We start from the raw sequence: 21,890 nt of genomic DNA on the forward strand, positions 1-21,890 counted from the left end.
CTCTCTATTGATGTAATAAAGGTGTAAGAGCCCCCCTTTTTTGTGTGTGCATGAGATGGGTTGCTATATAAATTGGAAGAATTCCATAATTAAATCAAAATGAATATAATATAGTATCTAGTCTGTCTGCATTTGCTCCTAAAATCTACAGATTTTTGTTTCACTGTTTTTTGAACTTTTGAGGAAATAAAATAAAATAACAGAGTTGGAAGGGACCTTGGAGGTCTTCTAGTCCAACCCCCTGCCTAGGCAGGAAACAGGGATGAAATCCAGCAGGTTCTTTTTTTTTTTTTATAAAAAAGTTTTATTTTTACATTCATATCCAACAACTCATCCAATGTACAGTCATATACAATTAGTCGGGCTTGCCCAGTCACACCCCCCCCTTTTTAACTCTCTTCCCTCTTCTACCTTCTTCTACTTTCCAGACCTTCCTCCCCTTCTCTTATCTACATCCTCTCCTCCCTCCACCCTCCACCTTCCTTCTCCCTCTTCTACCCTTCTTCCTTCCTCTTCTACCCCTCTTCTCCTCTTTCCTACCTCCTACTCTCTCCTCCTTTCTCCCTCCCCACCATTCTAAAATGGTAGCTGGGCAGACTCGACCCTACATTAATTATATTTATACATCTTCAATATCCCTGTACATTAACCATCACTACATCCTCTACATCCTCTGTTGGATGTGAATGTAAAAATAAAACTCCATCTGTATTAGGGACCCCCGCTTGAATTCAGGGGCAGTGATATTTGAAGAACTTCAAAACAGTTGACGTTACGGTTCTGTTTTATTCCTTCGGTAGAGCTAAGTAACAATATTTCAGGGTTATTCAAATGGATGGATAACCCCTAATTGCATTGGAACTGTACCGGCAAAGCTCCTGAAATGTCAATTTGAGTTTTTCCTTGTGTGCCAAGTTCCGATGTTTGACAGATCAGTGTTACGCTGTATTGCAGTAATTAATTAAGCATCTCTCCGGGATGAAAGTTTCTGTAGCTTGAAGGGATTTTCACAGGGGATCTCAGCCGAGTTGGAAATATGGAGTCCAGAGCACCGAGTCTCACATCCAGCAAGAGTTTGCACATGGCGGTGGTGAGTTTCAAAAATTTTTACTACCAGGTCTGTGGGTGTGGCATGGCTTGGTGGGCGTGGCAGGGGAAGGATACTGTAAAATCTCCATACCCGCCTCACTATAGGGGAAGGATACTGTAAAATCTCCATTCCCTCCCCACTCCAGGGGAAGGATACTGTAAAATCTCCATTCCCACCCTGCTCCAGGAGAAGGATACTGTAAAATCTCCATTCCCACCCCACTCCAGGGGAAGGATACTGCAAAAATCCCCATTTCCTCCCAATCAGCTGGGACTCGGGAGGCAGAGAATAGATGGGGGTGGGGCCAGTCAGAATTTTTACTAGTGGTTCTCCGAACTATTCAAAATTTCTGCTACCGCTTCTCCAGAACTGGTCAGAACCTGCTGAAACCTGCCTCTGCTAGAAGCAACAGCAAGAATTGTTGGGTCTGAGCGTTGAGCTTTGAACCGCATTGTCTTGAAATCCTGCATCCTAAAGACAAAGCTGTGTGTCAGGGATCCAAGTAACAGACCCAATGCAATCAAGCCTCTGAAGCTTAGGTGTTCCTCAAAGTACAGATTTATTGGGTACATCTGGTGAAAAACCCAACTCTGAAGGTCCTGTGCTTTTCCCCACTGAAATTAAAAGTCAAAGTTCTTTCCCCCAGTCCACATGTCCATCATATGATCCAATCTGGCACAGCCCCAACCGCAGTTGATTCCAGTCCACACCTCCCCAGCACCTGGTGAGGTCGTCCTTGATTCCCAGGAGAAAGAATTTTATTTTGGCTACAAGTCCCCAGCTATCTCTATTTCCCCCCTTCTATTCCCAAAGTTCCAACTAGCCTTGCTATGGCAGCCCTGAAGATGCTCCAAAAATGGCTTTAGGGTTGACACCATTGTTTCTTCTAGGGCAGTGGTCTCCAACCTTGGCAACTTTAAGACTTGTGAACTTCAACTCTCAGAATTCTAGGGGGAATTAAGCTGGCTGGAGAATTCTGGGAGTTGAAGTCCACAAGCCTTAAGGTTGCCAAGGTTGCAGACCCCTGTTCTAGGGGGAATTAAGCTGGCTGAGGAATTCTGGGAGTTGAAGTCCACAAGCCTTAAAGTTGCCAAGGTTGCAGACCCCTGTTCTAGGGGGAATTAAGCTGGCTGGAGAATTCTGGGAGTTGAAGCTAGAGGTGGTATTCAACAGGTTCTGACCAGTTCTGGAGAACTGGTAGCGGAAACTTTAAGTAGTTCGGAGAACCAGTAAATACCACCTCTGACTGGCCCTGCCCCCATCTATTCTCTGCCTCTCAAATCCCAACTGATCGGGAGGAAATGGGGATTTTGCAGTACCCTTCCCCTGGAGTGGGGTGGGAATGGAGATTTTACAGTATCCTTCCCCTGCCACGCCCACCAAACCACACCCACAGAACTGTTAGTAAAAAAAATTGAATCCCACCACTAGTTGAAGTCTACAAGTCTTAAAGCTGCCAAGGTTGGAGACTCCAAGTCTAGTGGGTCAGATTTGAAACTGTTTAAAGCCAATGTGGCCTTTTTAAAATGTTTTTCTTCTACTTTTTTTTAAATTTTTATTTTAGAGAGAGCTCAGGAGCATCGTTGGGTGAGTGATTTATGCGCTGAAGCTGTGGCTCATGATGAAGGATGTGCTTTTCTGCCATCATATAGCAAAACGGATTGGTTTCCTCTTGATGAGCTCTGTCTTTATGGAGGTAAGAAAGTCAGATCAGCAAATAGCACGAATTTGCCTTATTCCCGGGGAATATGTCAAGTACAAAGAATCAGAACCATTGGTTAGGTTGCACTATAGATTCATCCAAGCCTGTGCACAAGAATATGGCCAATTAAAGCTCAACACTAAATTGGCATCAGATAAGGCTCAAAAGAATTCAGGAAAGGTTGGATTTGGATATTTTGTCGCAACGCAGTGACTCCAAACTGAAGACAAGTTTAACTCTGCCCTCCTAGCTCTGCCTGCTCTTTTCCTATAGAATTCTCCTGGTTGCGTCAGGATATCCTGCCTACAATTGACTGGGCTCTTAAACCTCCTGAAATATATTGTGAAAGGAGGTAGAATTCAGCTGAGGAAAATGAAATTTTCTGGTATCTATTGGGCAGAAGGGGGGATGCAGTGGTTCAGTGGCTAAGACACTGAACTTGTCGATTGAAAGGTCAGCAGTTCAGCGGTTCGAATCCCTAGTGCTGCGTAATGGGGTGAGCTCCCGTTACTTGTCCCAGCTTCTGCTAACCTAGCAGTTCGAAAGCACGTAAAAAAATGCAAGGAGAAAAATAGGGACCACCTTTGGTGGGAAGGGAACCGCGTTCTGTGGGCCTTCAGCATTGAGTCATGCCAGCCACATGACCACGGAGACGTCTTCGGACAGCGCTGGCTCTTCAGCTTTGAAATGGAGATGAGCACCGCCCCCTAGAGCTGGAAACGACTAGCACGTATGTGCGGGGGAACCTTTACCTTTACCTTTATTGGGCAGAAGGCGTACCTGGTGGGTTGGAAGGATTTTCTTGGATGACTTTTCCAACTGAACTGTTTTTCGTTGAAGAAAAATAACTTGCTCAATAATATGTCTTTAATGGAAAACAGCAAGTGTCTAGATTTCATCAGGGCTAGGATCTTAGTCAACGGATTGAAACAAAAGAGATTGAGAGGAGATAAGTCAGCTAATAGGAACCATTTTAGAAGCCAGTGGAGATCTTCCTCCTTGATTCTAAATCCCAGCTGAGGATTTTAGTCCTTCTCTCAAAAGAAGAAAAAAGTTGGGTCTCCATTCACACATGGTCAAATCTGAGTGTTGAGTGGGCACCTCCTTCCCCTTGTCTAAGACAGACTGTCTTATCTATCAGTACAGAAATCAGGCTGGAGGCACATCGTGGACATGAATAAAAGGAACACAGTACAGTAGTGGCCAAAACTGTGGAAACCTTTTGGGAAAACTGTATTTTCTAAAACTAGCTAATGACACCGCTTTTTTGGGGGGAGTAGTACCATAAAAATATATATCAATGGAAAGATAATTTAATCAAGAAGGTAATGCTAAACTTTGACGAAGGATTTGCTATTAGAATAGCAGTTACAGTATAAAGAAAAAAAGTGGAACACATAGAAAAAACGAGATACACAAAAATTATCACCATAGAAAAAAACGAGATCTACAAAAATGATCCCCATGTCAGTTAATCCTTAGTTGGGGAATCTTTAGCATGAATGACGGCCTTACAACGTCTTCCCATGGAGTGAACCAAGTCTTTTAGTTCTGTAGCTGTTATAATGTGAAACCAAGATTGAAGGATGGCTTCTATTAACTGGGTTTTATTGCTGGGTCGCTTCTGACTAACAAGTTTCTTTAGTCGGCTCCATAGATGTTCAATTGGGTGATGGTCTGGGCTATTCCCAGGCCATTCCAGCAGTGGCATAGGATTATCTTGAAACTCCCCCCAAAAAAAGTGGTATTATTAATGCCATCAAACCTCAAAAATACACTTTTCCCAAAAGGTTTCCCCAATTTTGGCCACTATTATATCTTCATTCAGAGGAAGCCAGCCATTGAATGGATTTTGATTAATTGGGAATTCTTATTTCAAGTAGTTTAATCGTAAGAAAGACACACAATAAGCCATCATTACAGGTATATAATCTACATATGATAGGAACTGGAAATACTTCACAGGAGCAGCTGAAGGCTGCGCGGGTAATAGAGGGAGCACCACGTTGCTCCCATATAACACCTATCCTGCGCGGCCTGCACTGGTTGCTGGTAGCCTTCCGGGTGCAATTCAAGGTGCTAGTGACCACCTTCAAAGCGCTCCATGGCTTAGGACCGGGTTATTTACAAGACCGTCTTCTGCCACCGATAGCCTCCCAACGACCTGTGCGCTCCCACAGAGTGGGACTGCTCCGGGTGCCATCATCCAAAAAATGTCGGTTGGTGGCCCCCAGGGGGACAGCCTTCTCTGTGGCGGTACCAGCCCTTTGGAACGAGTTACCTCCGGGGTTACGCCAACTCCCCAACCTCCGAACCTTCAAGCGGGAATTGAAGGCTTTATTATTCAATTGTGCGGGACTAGCCTAAGTTTGATTAATTTTAATTAATTTATTATAATTTTAAAGGGTTTTATCGGTCTAGGACCGTTTTAGTGAATTGGCCTATTAAATATTTCGTTTTAAATTTTAAATCTGTTATTTATATTTTGTATTTTCTGTTGTTTTTAAATATGGCTGTAAACCACCCTGAGTCCTTCGGGAGAAGGGCGATATAGAAATTAAATTATAAATAAAATATAAATAAATAAATAAAGGCAGCTCCTTGAGAGGCAAGGAATGCATCTCAAACTAATCCTGCCAAGACTGCAGACAGAATCACTGTAACAATTCTGGGAGTTGGAAGTCAACGGGGATTAACATTGCCAAGGTTGGACAACCCTTGCTTTAGAGCAGGGGTCTCCAACCTTGGCAACTTTAAGACTTGTGGACTTCAACTCCCAGAATCCCTCAGGAATTCTGGGAGTTGAAGTCCACAAGTCTTAAAGTTGCCGAAGTTGGAGACCCCTGCTTTAGAGCAAAGACGTCAGTTTCTAGATCTTACAATGTTGCTCCAGAACATCAGCACCACAGGGACTTAGACAGCACCAGGCAAGCGGAGTGGGTGAAATCTAGATAGGAGTAGTATGCTCTGAATATTGTGCTTCTGACAAGTCTAACAAAGGTGTCGTTTTATGCAGAGCTGCAGCGCAAAGATTCTAGAGAAGACATTTGACCAGTGGTTGAGATATAAAGATGAATGTATGAAGAAGATGGCAAATGATCCTTACCCTTCAGGTGAGAGTCTATGTCTTTGGTGAATTGTTGGTCATAGTAACAATGGTGTCTTGGGAGTAAAATTACAGAATAACAGAGTTGGAAGGGACCTTGAAGGCCTTAGAATAGAATAGAATAGAATAGAACAGAATAACATAACATAACATAACATCAGAGTTGGAAGGGACCTTGGAGGCCTTCTAGTCCAACCCTCTGCCTAGGCAGGAACCCTACACCATCTCAGTCAGATGGTTATCCAACATTTTCTTAAAAATTTCCAGTGTTGGAGCATTCACAACTTCTGAAGGCAAGTCGTTCCACTTATTAATTGTTCTAACTGTCAGGAAATTTCGCCTTAGTTCTAAGTTGCTTCTTTCTTTGATCAGTTTCCACCCATTGCTTCTTGTTCTACCCTCAGGTGCTTTGGAGAACAGCCCGACTCCCTCTTCTTTGTGGCAGCCCCTGAGATATTGGAACACAGCTATCATGTCTCCCCTAGTCCTTCTTTTTGTTAAACTAGACATACCCAGTTCCTGCAACCGTTCTTCATATGTTTTATCCTCCAGTCCCCTAATCATCTTTGTTGCTCTTCTCTGCACTCTTTCTAGTCTCAACATCTTTTTTACATCGTGGCGACCAAAACTGGATGCAATATTCCAAGTGTGGCCTTACCAAGGCATTATAAAGTGGTACTAACACTTCACGTGATCTTGATTCTATCCCTCTGTTTATGCAGCCCAGAACTGTGTTGGCTTTTTTAACAGCTGCTGCACACTGCTGGCCCATATCTAGATGGTTATCCACTAGGACTCCAAGATCCCTCTCACAGGTACTACTATTGAGCAAGGTACCACATATACGATACTGGTGCATTTTGTTTTTTTGGCCTAAATGTAGAACCTTACTTTTTTCACTGTTGAATTTCATTTTGTTAGATAGCGCCCAATGTTCAAGTCTGTCAAGATCTTTCTGTAACTTGAGCCTATCTTCTGGAGTGTTGGCTATTCCTGCCAGCTTGGTGTCATCTGCAAATTTGATGAGTTCCCCATCTATCCCCTCGTCCAAGTCATTGATGAAGATGTTGAAGAGTACTGGGCCTAAAACAGAGCCTTGGGGTACTCCACTGCATACTTCCCTCCATGTGGATGTAGTTCCGTTGAGGACTACACGTTGAGTGCGGTTGGTCAGCCAGTTACAAATCCATCTGGTGGTGGTGCTGTCTAACCCACATTTTTCTACTTTATCTAGTAGTAGGTTATGGTCTACTTTATCAAATGCTTTACTGAAGTCCAAGTAAATTATATCGACAGCATTCCTCTGGTCTACTAATTTTGTCATTTTGTCAAAGAATGCGATAAGATTAGTCTGGCATGATCTGTTTTTGACAAACCCATGTTGGCTTTTGGAATAGAATGGAATGGAATGGAATGGAACGGAATGAAATGGAGTGGAATTGAGTGGAGTGGAAGGGAAGTGAATGAAATGGGGTGAAGTGGAGTGGAGTGGAGTGGAGTGGAGTGGAGTGGAGTGGAGTGGAGTGGAGTAGAGTAGAGTAGAGTAGAGTAGAGTAGAGTAGAGTAGAGTAGAGTAGAGTAGAGTAGAGTAGAGTAGAGAAACAGAGTTGAAAGGGGCCTTGGAGGTCTTCTACTCCAACCAACTGCTTAGGCAGGAAATCCTACACCACATCCGACAAATGGTTGTCCAACCTCTTCTTAAAAACTTCCAGTGTTGGAGCATTCACAACTTCTGGAGGCAAGTTGTTCCACTGATTCATTGTTCTCACTGTCAGGAAATTTCTCCTTAGTTCTAGGTTGCTTCTCTCCTTGATTAGTTTTCACCCGTTGCTTCTTGTCCTACCTTCTGGTGCTTTGGAGAATAGCTTGACTCCCTCTTCTTTGTGGCAACCCCTGAGATATTGGAAGACTGCTATCATGTCTCCCCTGGTCCTTCTTTTCATTAAACTAGACATACCCAGTTCCTGCAACCGTTCAACCCCTTTCTAGTTCAACCCCCTGCCCAAGCAGGAGACCCTTTATTTTAGACAAATGGCTGTCCAATCACTCCTTAAAAACCTCCAATGATGGAGCACCCATAACTCTGGGAGGCAAGCCATTGCAATGATTAATTGTTCTCACTATCAGGAAATTTCTCCTTAGTTCTAGGTTGGATCTCTCTTTCACCCATTGTCCTGCCCTCGGGTGCTTTGGAGAATAGGTTGACCTCTTCTCTATGATAGCCCCTCAAGCACTGGAAGATTGCTATCATATCAATCCTAGTCCTTCTCTTCATTAGACTAGACCTACCTAGAGAGATGGATGGATGGACGGATAGATAGATGGATGATAGTTTTAACCATTCAGTCATGTCTTGGAGACTTTATAGGCAAGTGGTCTCTATGCTACCCTATCAAATACAGCTTCGTTTAGTTGTTGGATCTTCATCTTTGTATCAGTTTTGATATTATCAAGACAACATGTTCTTTGCTTGCCCCTTCTTCTTGTTCCACTAACTGTTCCTACCATCATTGACTTCTGCAATAAATTTGCATCTGTGAGATGGCTAAAGTAAACCAGATTTAGTCTTGTGATTTTGGCTTCTACCCATGTTTCCCCAAAAATAAGATCAGGTCTTATATTATTTTTTGCTCCAAAAGATGCATTAGGGCTTATTTTCTGGTTAGGTCTTATTTTCAGGGAAATGTGGTACTAAATGTGTCTGTCTGTCTGATGAGCTTAACTGGGGCTTATTTTGGGGGTAGGGCAGGGGTGAAATGCTCCTGGTTCGGACCGGATCACTTGATCCGGTAGCAATGGCAGCAGGTGGTTCGGAGAACTGGTAGCAAAAATCCCTGACCCTCCCCCATGCCCAGCTGAGCCGCACGATAATCAGAGGGCTTTTTTTTTTTACTTTTAAAAGCATTTTTTCTTCGGCTGAAAAAATGCTTTTAAAAGTTAAAAAAAAGCCTCTGATGATTGCGCGGCTCAGCTGGGATCGTCAGAGCCTTTTAAAAGCATTTTTTCTACCTCTTCAGCCATTTGTAGAAAAAATGCTTTTAAAAGTTAAAAAAAAAAGTTGGCCACGCCCACCCAGTCACATTACTCCCCCCACCAAGCCACGCCTACAGAACCGGTAGTAACAAATTTTACATTTCACCCCTGGGGTAGGTCTTATATTATGAGCATCCTGAAAAATCATGTTAGGGCTTATTTTTCTGGTTAGGTCTTATTTTCAGGGAAACACGGTAGTGATGTCTCTGTTTTATATGATTCAGCACGTCTCAGTCGGTTGCTCAGGCTGTTCATGGTATATGCAACAGTTTAGGCCAGGAAAGAATGAATAGTTGAATGAATAAAGGTAGAGAGTTTCATGGTATCAATACTGTTGACTGTGAATACCTAGATGCATGTGGGTATTCTAGCCCTATACTCAGTTAAATCATAGTCATTTTGTTTTTTAGGCTGTGTTCTCTTCTGCAAGGAGGGACGCCTATCAGCTTTGGAAGCCGTACTAGGCCAAAGGCTTCCATACGCTGCCACAATTCTCCTCTGTGGGAAAGGAGGGAAGGAGGGTGGTAGTGCAAGAGATGATTAGACATAACAACATATTTTTTCTGCCAGTCAAGATTAGGCTGGGTTCGCATCTGGGAAAGGAGTGACTGGAGTGATGCTTCGACATGGGATGGTTGGGGATTGGAGAATGTGACCGGCAGAGGGGTCATGAAGGTGGAGATTTGGGGATTTGTATTACTGAGGGATGAACCGGAAACCCCAGTTTTGGTTTTCATCCAACTGTGCCAGTTTACCTATGCTAGTGAAAGAACTTTGAAAGATGTTGGGTTTGGAGTCTTTTCTGCAGGTGTTGTGCCTTGCCCGCCCCCCTCTCTGCAGCCGGGCCCCTCCCATCTCCTGCTATCTTAGCCAGAGACTGATAGTGCAGACGAAGGGCCTGGCATGCCTCCAGCCCCCAGCCCTGGCACCATGCCCGGACAGACTGAGCAAATAAACCTCCCCCCCCACAGCGTGTGAGCATGATGAGCATGAAGCCAGTCACGAGCTAGAATTGCTGGCAACTGGGCAGGCAGACGAAGGGTGGAGAGATCCCCGCTTCCGGAGAATGGAGAGGTGACGTCAGCAAAAGGAAGGGAGGGGCAGGCCTGGATAAGTGCTGAGTCATGGAGCCACACCCCATGGCCTATATAAAGGATCTGCTTTCTGGCATTCCTTGAGTCAGGCAAAGTCTAATCTGGTTGCTGAAGTCACACCTTGGATTCCTGCCTGCCCTGAGAACTCTGACAGGACTTTGGCAAAGCTGCAGAGGCTTCGTGGCCACACTTGATACAGATTTTACAGACCCGGCTGTCAGAGGAGGAGTGGAACATGACAGCAGGAGGGGTTTTCTGGAACATTGACACCTACCCAACCAGTCTTACAACCTATTCCTACTGTGCCTTGCAGGCCTCTTTTGCAATCGGACATTTGATATGTATGCATGCTGGCCAGATGGGAATCCAGGAGCGATTGTCAACGTATCTTGTCCTTTCTATCTACCCTGGTACGAGAAAGGTAAGTAAGGTTGGGATTTTGGAGTGCTTGGAAAGGTATCAGCAAAGCATTGCTTCCTAGATACACTGAAGTTAGTTTGTTTCATCTCCTCCTTTTTCAATGAAAAAACAAGAATGTGAAAATTAAATTATAAATCCATTAGTCCAGGGGTGAAATGCTCCCGGTTCCGACCGGATCGGCTGATCCGGTAGTGATGGCAGCAGGTGGTTTGGAGAACCGGTAGCAAACATCCCTGGCCCCCCAGCCGATGCCCACCCAATCGCCCGATCACCCACTTGCCTGCTTGCCGCTTCTTTCTGGCTCGCTCGCTTTTCCCGTCCGAATGGTAGGAATAGGTTGTAAAAAAATGCTTTTAAAAGGTAAAAAAAAAGGCTCTGATGATCACAGCTGAGCTGCGCGATTGTTAGAGCCTTTTTTTTAACCTTTTAAAACCATTTCTTTTACACCTATTTGGCTGAATAGGTTGTAAAAAAGTGCTTTTAAAAGGTTTTAAAAAAGGCTCCAATGATCGCGTGCGTCAGCTGTGATCGTTGGAGCCTTTTTTTTTTACCTTTTAAAGCATTTTTACTATCTATTTGGGCAAATAGGTTGTAAAAAAGTGCTTTTAAAAGGTTAAAAAAAGGCTCCAATGATCGCATGCGTCAGCTGTGATTGTCAGAGCCTTTTTTTTTTAACCTTTTAAAGCATTTTTACTATCTATTTGGGTGAATAGGTTGTAAAAAAGTGCTTTAAAAGGTAAAGAAAAAGGCTCTGACAATCGCACGCCACAGCTGATCACCCCCTGCGCCTGCGCTGTTCTACTTACCTTCCTTTCCATGCCTCTTTTTGGCGTGCACTGCGTGTATGCGTGTGCACACCTTGCATGCGCACAGCGTGCATTTGCTGCGCAGAGCGCATGCGCAGCCACCCAAACTGGTAGTAAACCGGTTCAGATTTCAGCACTGCATTAGTTCGAAACATCCGTATTATAAAACGTTCATCCAATCTAACTTTTTGTCTAACTGCTCTGCGTTGTTTTGCTCTGCGAAAATCTAACCAAATGATATACTTAAACTGCAGCAGGGAACAGTCTGCCAAACGGTTCTCATCCATCTTCTGCCAATTTTATTTTATTTTTTTATTTTTTTTAATTTGAATTTATATCCCGCCCTTCTCCGAAGACTCAGGGTGGCTTACAATGTGTTAAGCAATAGTCTTCATCCATTTGTATATTATATACAAAGTCAACTTATTGCCCCCAACAATCCGGGTCCTCATTTTACCTACCTTATAAAGGATGGAAGGCTGAGTCAACCTTGGGCCTGGTGGGACTTGAACCTGCAGTAATTGCAAGCAGCTGCTGTTAATAACAGACAGACTTAGTCCGTTGAGCCACCAGAGGCCCTTTGACATCATCACCTGGTATCCTTTGATAAAGTTGGTTGGAGATGGGCAGCGCTCAAATTGAACTAAATAAATAAATAATTTTTTTTTAAAAAAAAATCTACTGGATATCAACTCCCAGAATCCCCCAGATATCATAGAGAAGAATGATGGATATTCCTCCACCCTTTCTCAGTAAGGCAGTCTTTGTTAACTGCTCCATCTGGTGGCTGTAAGAAGAAAAGCAGATGATTGTAGACTTAACAGAACACAGCGTTTTATGTTGTGTGAAAACCTTATTGTGTATATCTGTCAACCAACCCACAAAGCAGGGGTGAAATCTAAAAATTTCCCCTACCGGTTCTGTGGGTGTGGCTTAATTGGTGGGTGTGGCTTGGTGGTCAGGTGACCCGGTGGGTGTGGCTTGGTGGTCAGGTGATTGAATGGGCATGGCCAATAATAATAAATAATAAAAATAATAAAGTATACAAAACTTGGGAGCGCACTGGTCTACCTTCTTTAAAAATAGAGGCACCGGTCTACTAATTGCCTTTTTTTGGGATCACACCGGTCTACCTTCTTTAAAAATAGAGGCACTGGTCTACTAATTGCCTTTTTTTGGGATCACACCGGTCTACCTTCTTTAAAAATAGAGGCACCGGTCTACTAGCCGCCTACAGCACTGATCAGCAGTCATTTAAGGCCGTTTGCAGCTATATCACCATTGAGAGCTTCAGGGACAGAAAAGAGGAACAGCAAGGCATGGGCAGTGGGGTGGGGGAGGGATTTTTGCTATCGGTTCTCCGAACTACCCGCCCCCCCCATCGCTACCGGATCGTGCGATCCAGTCCGAACCGGGAGCATTTCACCCCTGCCACAAAGTATAGCCGTTTGGATCTCTTAAAGATTCTAACCATGTCCTTTTTTAGTCCCACGTTGATCTTCAGAAATAAAAAAGGTTGTATGAAGGAGGCTGAGCCTCTTTAGGTTCTAAAGCTCTTGACATACAGATACAGATTAACAGAGTTGGAAGGGACCTTGTAGGTCATCTAGTCCAACCTCCCCCCCCCCACGCCCAAGCAGGAGACCCTACACCATTTCTGACAGATGGCAGTCCAGTCTCTTCTTGAAAGCCTCCAGTGATGAAGCTCCCACAACGTCTGAAGGCAACTTCTGTTCCATTGGTTGATTGCTCTCACTGTCAGAAAATTTCTCCTTATTTCTAGGTTGAATCTCTCCTTGATCAGTTTCCATCCATTATTCCTTGTCTGGCCTTTGGGTGCCTTGGAAAATAGCTTGACCCTCTCCTCTCTGTGGCAGCCCCTCAAATATTGGAAGACTGCTATCCTGTCTCCCCTGGTCCTTCTCTTCACTAGACTAGCCAGGCCCAGTTCCTGCAACCATTCACTGTATGTTTTAGCCTCCAGTCCCCTAACCATCTCTGTCCTTGACTCCTTCTTTTCTTCCTATAGGACAAGGGGTGAAAATCAAACAGACAGCTGTAGAGTCCTTGCTGATTCTGGCTATTTGTGCTTGCAGTTAAACACGGGGTAGTGAGGCGCCAATGTGGACTTGACGGGAACTGGGTGCTGCTGAACGGCACAGAGTTCTGGTGGGACCACGTCCAGTGTATGGAAGAGATGGAAACTACCACGAAAGAGGTGAGAAACAAAGCCACTTTGAACTGAGTGGCATGTCTGGATAATGATTTATTTATTTTATTTATTTATTTTATTAGATTTTTATACCGCCCTTCTCCCGAAGGACTCAGGGCGGTGTACAGCCAAATGATAAAACCACACAATATACACATTAAAACAAAAACTTAAAAACAAGCATATACATTAATGGCCAAAATTTAAAACAATCAATTTAAAACCCTAAAATTCATAAATAACCCCAATTAAAATGAAATAAAACTTTTAAGCCAGTCCCGCTTGAATGAATAGATGCATTTTCAGATCACGGCAAAAGGTCCAAAGGTCAGGTAATTGACGCAAACCAGGGGGAAGTTCATTCCAGAGGGTAGGTGCTCCAACAGAGAAGACCCTTCCCCTGGGGGCCGCCAGCCGACATTGTTTGGCGGACGGCACCCTGGGAAGGCCCTCTCTGTGTGAGCGTACGGGTTGGTGGGAGGCATAAGGTAACAGCAGGCGGTCCCGTAAGTACCCGGGTCCTAAGCCATGGAGCACTTTAAAGGTGGTAACCAAAATCTTAAAGCGCACCCGAAAGACCACAGGAAGCCAGTGCAAGCTGCGCAGGAGTGATGTTACATGGGAGCAACGTGAGGCTCCCTCTATTACCCGCGCAGCTGCATTCTGAACTAGCTGAAGCCTCTGGGTGCACTTCAAGGGCAGCCCCATGTAGAGAGCATTACAATAATCCAAACGAGAAGTGACAAGAGCATGAATGACCGTGCATAAGGCATCCCGGTCAAGGAAGGCACAGAGGGATGCTCTTCAGATGTTGAGAGAGGAATAGTTTCAATAGTCCCGAGACATGATTGTACCATGCCAAACACACTACCATGTGTTAGTTGAGGCCACGCTTGCATCCAATTCTGGTCACCACGATACAAAAAAGATGTTTATTTATTTTATTTTATTTATTTATTTTGTCATACAGTATATATAAGTGTAAGCATGAAATAACTATATAAATATAAGCATATATATAAGTGTGAGTATGTAATAACTAAATTAATTAGATATAATGAAAGGAAACATTAGGACAGGAACCGTAGGCATGCTTGTGCTCTTATGCATGCCCCTTACAGACCTCTTAGGAATGGGATGAGGTCAATAGTAGACAGTTTTTGGTTGAAGATTTGGGGATTTTGAGAATTTTGGGATTTTGTTGAGTCCCTAGAAAGAGTGCAGAGCAACAACAAAGATGATGAGGGGTCTGGAAGTTAAATTGTATGGTGAATGGCCCATAAGTGCTTTTTCAGGAGACAACTGGACGTTCTTGTTTTTTTTTTTTCTTTGAAGACTTTCGCTTCTCCTCCAAGAAGCTTGGAAGGAAGGAAGGGAAGGAAGCTTCTTGGAGGAGAAGCGGAACGTCTTTGAAGAAAAAACAAGGAAGTCCAGTTGCCTCCTGAAAAAAGCACCTTTGGGACAACCGTGATCTGGATGACGGAGAATCTCTACAGACTTTTAGCTATACAATTTGGGATGAACACCCTTGGAATGGTGTGGGAGTAGGAAGGGATTTCCAGAGGGGAAAAATTGCAGACTACAGGAACCAGGAGCACCAACTCAGATGACCCTGAGGACACAAGTAAACCTCCAAGTGCTTCAATGACCCTCTAAAAGGATGCAAATGACCAGCTCTCTGCAAGGAGTATCAATCCTTCCATTCCCCATCATCCAGTCAGAGCTGAAGAAGGTTCTTGGATTAGAAGCAAAACGTCTTCAGAAAGAAAAAAACCAGAAAGTCCAGTTGCCTCCTGAAAAAGCACCTTTGGGACAACCACGACTTGAGATGATGGAGAATCTCTACAGACTTTTGTATGAGGAATGGTTGCAGGTACTGGGAATGTCTACTCCAAAATTGAGGAGAATATGATCACTTTCCTTCCAGTAATTGAGGGATGGTTACAGAGAAGAAGGGATTGGCTTATTCTCCAAAGCACCTGAGGGCAGGACAAGAAGTAATGGGTGAAAGATGATTAAAGAGAGATCCAACCAGGAACAAAGGAGAACAATGGAATAGTTTGCCTCCCAGAATTGTGGGTGCTCTTATCTTTTTAATAGAATAGAATAGAATAGAATAGAATAGAATAGAATAGAATAGAATAGAATAGAATAGAATAGAATAGAATAGAATTTTTTATTGGCCAAGTGTGATTGAACACACAAGGAATTTGTCTTGGTGCATATGCTCTCAGTGTACATAAAAGAAAAGATACGTTCATCAAGGCACAACATTTACAACACAAATGATGGTCAATATATCAATATAAATCATAAGGATTGCCAGAAACAAAGTTACAGTCATACAGTCATAAGTGGAAAGAGATTGGTGATGGGAACGATGAGAAGATTAATAGTAGTGTAGATTTAGTAAATAGTTTGACAGTGTTGATGGAATTATTTGTTTAGCAGAGTGATGGCCTTCGGGAAAAAACTGTTCTTGTGTCTAGTTGTTCTGGTGTGCAGTGCTCTATAGCGTCGTTTTGAGGGTAGGAGTTGAAACAGTTTATGTCCTGGATGTGAGGGATCTGTAAATGTTTTCACGGCCCTCTTCTTGATTCGTGCAGTATACAGGTCCTCAATTTTAAGAAGAGATTGGACCTCGGTTTGACCAGGATGCTATAAAAAATCTCTTGCCTTGAGCGGGGCTGGACTAGAAGACCTCTGAGGTCCCATCCAGTTGTATGATACTGTATCCGTAAGCTACAATCCCATTAGCCTGCTTGATCTGTGGGGACAGTGGCCACCTTAGTCCAATCTTGGCTAACCGAAGATCAAGAATCCCCACCTGTTTGAGGTTTTGTTGGATTTCCCTTGAAGGCTTGGGATGGTTACATGATCTGCTTTCTTGTGTTCTAGTATTTCTGAGCTTAAAAGAACGACCTGCGATCTCTTCTTCAGCCAAAAGTTCATTTTTTAAGTTGTTTTGTCGATGGGTGCGGCAAGCGCAAGGAAGACAGAATGCAGGTTTTTAGCATTTCCTATTTTTACTTGAATTCATATTCCAAGTACGTTTCCCTGCTGTAAAATCTTTTTTTTTTAAAAAAAATCCTTAAACTAATTTATTAAATTGTATCCCCCCTACCCAACCCCTCTTGAAGATGACTTTGAAGCATGGTTTGAGAAAAGTTTTTGTTTCTTGCTCCGCGGGATAGTCTGATCTGCATAAAGATGACTTTTGCTGCAGGGTTAGGCTTGGTGAATGTTGGAGAGGGACACTTCCGTACAAGGGCGAGAGATTCGTCAGACTCTTGGGAGCACCCTGAGATGGTTGTAAATGTGACCCTGGGTGCTGCAGCCGTTGTAAATATTTGTATCATGTGACCATTGAGACACTGCGATGGTCATAAGTGCAAAGACTTGTCATAATAATGATAGAGGGAGCACCTTGTGGCTCCCGTGTGACACCCCTCCTATGTAATCTGCACTGGCTCCCAGTGGTCTTCCGGGTTCACTTCAAGGTACTTGTTATCACCTTTAAAACGCTCCATGGCTTAGGGCCGGGATATTTACGGGACCGCCTACTGCCATCATTAGCCTCTCACCGACCAGTGCACTCTCACAGAGAGGGCCTCCTCCGGATACCGTCAGCTAAACAATGTCGGCTGGCGACCTCTAGGGGGAGGGCCTTCTCTGTGGGGGCCCCTACCCTCTGGAACGAACTCCCTCGGGGGCTTCGTCAACTCCCCGATCTCAGGTCCTTCCGCCGCGAGCTGAAGACGTTGCTGTTTCGAAGAGCAGGACTAGCTTGAACGTAGTTTTAAATTGGGGTTTTTAAATCAGGGGTTTTAAATGGGGTTTTAAATTTGTATTTAAAAGTTTTAGGGCATCAATTGAATTGAATTTTCTATTCTTTTTTGCTGTTTTATATGTATTATATGTTTTTCTGTTGTTTTATTGGCTGTGAACCGCCCTGAGTCCTTCGGGAGATGGGCGGTATACAAATATAATAAATAATAATAATAATAATAAGTCACTGTTTTCAGCTCCATGATAATTTGTAGACTATACTTGTAATTCAAGGATTACCTGTAGGCTTGGATGGGGAAGGAAGGAAGGAAGGAAGGAAGGAAGGAAGGAAGGAAGGAAGGAAGGAAGGAAGGAAGGAAGGAAAATGGAAAACAGAGAAGGAGGAGAAAGAGGAATGGAAAGAAGGAAGGAAAAGGAAGGTAGAGAATGAATGAATGAAAGAACGAAAGAGAAAGAAAGAGAGGGAGGAAGGAAGGAAAGAAAAAAGGAAAAGGGAGGTAGAGAATGAAGGAAGGAAGGAAAGAAAGAGAAAGAAAGAAGGAAAGAAAGAAAGGAGAGAGGGAGGGAAGGAAGGGAGGGAGGGGAAGGAAGGAAAGGAGGAAGAAAGAAAGGGAAGTAAGGAAGAAAGAAAGAGAAGGAGGGAGAGAGGGAGGAAGTCTGCTTTAGATAACACAATGTATAACTGAGGAAAAATGGATGGTGTTTGATTTCAAGTTAGCAGTTTCAATTTTGCAATGCTAAAAGTATGCATAGGACATAGATCTTTCTCCCCCCTACAATGAGTGCTCCGGTTTGCTGTATTTTGTGGTGAAAAGAGTAAGTTGATTGCTCTACGCTAAAATGATCCTCTTACTCTCCCACACCCATGCTGCTAATCATCCAGTTCTACCTCTCCTCCACTCCAAAACGCTACCAGTGGGCTACGGCACCTTTTCCCCTGCTTGATAGACCCCCCCCCCCGTCTTTCTTCTGTAGGAAGCAACTCATCGCCTGATGGTCAGCTTCAAAGTCCTCTACACAGTGGGCTACTCGCTGTCGCTCCTGGCCCTGACCTTGGCTCTACTCATCCTGACCGTCTTCAGGTAATGCTTCTTCCCATGATAGCTGAGGAAGCTTCCAAGCACCAAATCTGGAAAAGGTGGAGACTACAATAATATAGGGCAGCGTGTCTCAACCTTAGCAACTCGAAAATGTGTGGATTTCAACGCCCGGAATTCCCTAGCCAGCATAGAGCTGTCTGGAAATGCCTGGGAGTTGAACTCCACACATCTTAAAATTTGCCAAGGTTGTGAAACACTGATATAGAGTGGGGTCCAGGGGTGAAATGTAAAATTGGTTACTACCGGTTCTGTGGGTGTGGCTTGGTGTGGGGGCGGAGCAATATGACTGGGTGGGCGTGGCCAACTTTTTAAAAAAATTATTATTTTTAAAAGCATTTTTTTCTACAACCTCTTTGGCCGAGTTGCAGAAAACATGCTTTTAAAAGCCTGTGATGATCAGGCAACTCAGCTGAGATCGCCAGAGGGAAAAAAAGGTTTTTAAAGGGTTCTAACGATCCCAGCTGAGTTGCCTGATCGACAGAACCTTTTAAAAACATTTTTTCTACAACCTCTTCGTCCGAAGAGGTTGTAGAAAACATGCTTTTAAAGGGTTCTGGCGACCAGGCAACTCAGCTGGGATCGCCAGAGGAACCTTTTAAAAGCTTTTTTTTTTACAACCTCTTCGGCCGAAGGGGTTGTAAAAAAAATGCTTTTAAAGGGTTCTGACGATCCCAGCTGAGCCACATGATCATCAGAGGCTTTTTTTTTACTTTTAAAAGCATTTTTCGCCGAAGAAAAAAATGCTTTTAAAAGAAAGGGAAAAAAAGCCTCTGATGATCGTGTGGCTCAGCTGGGCAGGGGGTGGGCAGGGATTTTTGCTACAGGTTCTCCAAATCACCCGCCGCCATCGCTTCCGCATCGGGCGATCTGGTCCGATCCGGGAGCATTTTATCCCTGGTGGGGTCTTTCCTTCACTGTGCATTGATGACGTTACCTAGTTTGGTAATGAAAGGTCTGCAAGAAACCACCAAGCTCAGAGAGCATCAAGGTTCAATCCTGAGCTACAAATATTCTCTTTTATCGGTACTTAATATAGGGATTTTTTCATTCACAAATTGGACTGACGATTGGGAATCTTTTCCCTAAAATTAAACTGGAGTTTGCCTTTCTGTATCTTAAATCCATTATTCAGTCTCCTACACTCTGAAATAATGAAGACCAAATCCTGACCTTCCTCTTTGTGATATCTTTTCAAGAATTAAAAAGATTTAGCTGGCCTATTTTCTTTTAGCCATTTTTCTCAGGGCTAAATATATCCATCTCTTTCTGCCTTTCTTTGTAGCATTTACTTTTTGACCTTCCTTTCATTCTTGTTGCCATTGTCTGTATCTGCTCCAGCTTACCTGAATTCTCCTTAATATGCGGCACTAGAGCTGCATATTTACACAAACTAAAATGGAAGAGTTTCTTCTCTTGATTTAGATGTTGACGGAATTGTCCTCGGGTTGATCTTTTCAGAGACAATCCTTTGGGTTTCTCTTGAGACTCTTTCATCGAAATGTAAGGTTCTTCCAGACCAGGAGTGTCCAACCTTGGCAACTTTAAGATTTGTGGACTTCAACTCCCAGAATTCCCCAGCCAGTGTTGTGGTCCACCGGCGTCCTGCAGAGTTGGCAGCAGAGTTGGACAGTGAGGAGGCTGGGGAGGAACATGGTCCAGTCCTGGAGTCTGGGAAAGGCTCGGACGAGGGTTCTGCGTCACAGGCAGAAATGGGGCCAGGGCCATCTGGGAGTTATGTGCTGCCTCCGGAGCCTCCAGAGTCAGATATCAGCAAGGCAGTGGAACAGGGGGAGTCTGTTCCCAGTGCACCCATGAGCAGAGCTGCCAGAAGGCAAGAACAGTTAAGACAAAAGGGGCGACTTGGGAGCAAGGCTTGGAGATGATTGGCCCTTCCCATAAGACATAAAGGAGGAGCAAAAGCACATGAGCCTTTGCAGGAAGCAATTTTGTTCATTCTGGTTGGTTTAAATTCTGAAGCTCCATTTTGCTCCGCGTGGCCTTGCAAAGCTAATTGGCCATTAGGTCTTTGGCAGTGTGTCAAGGGAGATAAAAGTGGGTGCTTATCAGCCTTATCCCGAAGGACTGTGGCAGACTTCTGTCGGACTCTTTACAAACTATTTTTGACTCATTACGGGATGTGAATGAACATAATTCACAGCCGTTGAAATAAAAAGAGGGGTTTTGGGACTAACCGTATGCTTTTTACTGTCTTAGGAAGCCTAGGTCAGAACAGCCAGCTGGGGAATTCTGGGAGTTGAAGTCCACAAGTCTTAATTTGCCAAGATTGGACACCTCTGTTCTAGATCATTCCAAACACATGGCCGCTCAATTCTCCTTGAAAAGCCCCCAATAAGAGGAAACTCTTCCTCCAGTTGATTCCACCATATAATGAAGGTTCTCACAATCAAAAAGATCTTCTATTCCAGGGGTCTCCAACCTTGGCAACTTTAAGACTTGTGGACTTCAACTCCCAGAGTTCCTCAGCCAGCTTTGCTGGCTGAGGAACTCTGGGAGTTGAAGTCCACAAGTCTTAAAGTTGCTAAGGTTGGAGACTGCTGTTCTATTCGCTGATTTAATTATTGGCAACTTTGCCTATTGATGATGCTCATGTTCCCTTGGTCTTTCAGGAGGCTTCGCTGCACTCGGAATTATATTCATGCTAATCTTTTTGCTTCCTTTGGTCTACGGGCCATATCGGTGATTGTGAAGGACGCGTTGCTGGAGAAGATGTGGGGAAGGGAGACCTTCCAGATGTCTGACTGGGAAGACTTATTGAGTCATGAGGTAAGTACCGTCTTCCTAAGGGTAGTTTCAGACAGTGGAAGTTTATTTAAACTTAATTTAAACCGCTCCAATCTTGGTTGTAGAAAATATGACTTCAGTAACAGAGTTGTTAGTGCCTGGAATGCATTACCTGACTCTGTGATCTCTTCCCAAAATCCCCAAAGCTTTAACCAAAGACTATCTACTATTGACCTCACCCCATTCCTAAGAGGTCTGTAAGGGGCGTGCATAAGAGCACCAACGTGCCTACCGTTCCTGTCCTAATGTTCCCCTTGATTGTATCCAATTCGTATAGTTATTTCATGCTTATATTTATATATACTTATATATATATATATATATATAAATAAATCTCAGAAGGGTTTTTCCTCAGATCTTCTCATAGTAATAGGTTTTAAGCCAGGAGATCACAAGGATTGTCGGGCAGCTGTCGCAGAAGCCATTGCCCAGGGGATGTGAGGCTTCTTCCTTATCCTCCAATGGGAGTTAAGTTCCTGTCATTCCAAAGGTGCTTTTTCAGGAGGCAACTGGACTTTCTTACAAGAAAGTCCAGTTGCCTCCTGAAAAAGCACCTTTGGGACAGCTATGACCTGGATGACTACAAGACTTTTAGCTATACAATTTGAGATTAAAACCCTTTGAATGGTGTAGAAGTAGGAATGGATTTCCAGAGAGAAAATTGAAGACTACAGGAACCAGGAGCCACTAACTCAGGTGACCCTGAGGACACAGATAAACCTCCAAGTGGCCTCAA

At 43.8% G+C, this 21,890-nt stretch overlaps 1 protein-coding gene across 1 annotated transcript in view; it reads left to right on the plus strand.

The window, feature by feature from the left end:
• The first annotated feature begins 2,560 nt into the window (after positions 1-2,560).
• LOC131185245 (glucagon receptor-like) overlaps positions 2,561-21,890 on the plus strand; it is a 29,154-nt gene continuing 9,824 nt past the window's right edge. Inside the window, exons 1-6 of the mRNA XM_058157605.1 lie at positions 2,561-2,786; positions 5,809-5,905; positions 10,339-10,446; positions 13,348-13,469; positions 18,228-18,334; positions 20,980-21,136. Coding sequence (XP_058013588.1) covers positions 2,709-2,786; positions 5,809-5,905; positions 10,339-10,446; positions 13,348-13,469; positions 18,228-18,334; positions 20,980-21,136 — 669 coding nt within the window. The 5' untranslated portion in view covers positions 2,561-2,708. The remainder of the gene's footprint in view (positions 2,787-5,808; positions 5,906-10,338; positions 10,447-13,347; positions 13,470-18,227; positions 18,335-20,979; positions 21,137-21,890) is intronic.

The sequence above is a fragment of the Ahaetulla prasina genome, chromosome 14 (genome assembly GCF_028640845.1).
Source record: "Ahaetulla prasina isolate Xishuangbanna chromosome 14, ASM2864084v1, whole genome shotgun sequence".
NCBI classification, from domain to species: Eukaryota; Metazoa; Chordata; class Lepidosauria; order Squamata; family Colubridae; genus Ahaetulla; species Ahaetulla prasina.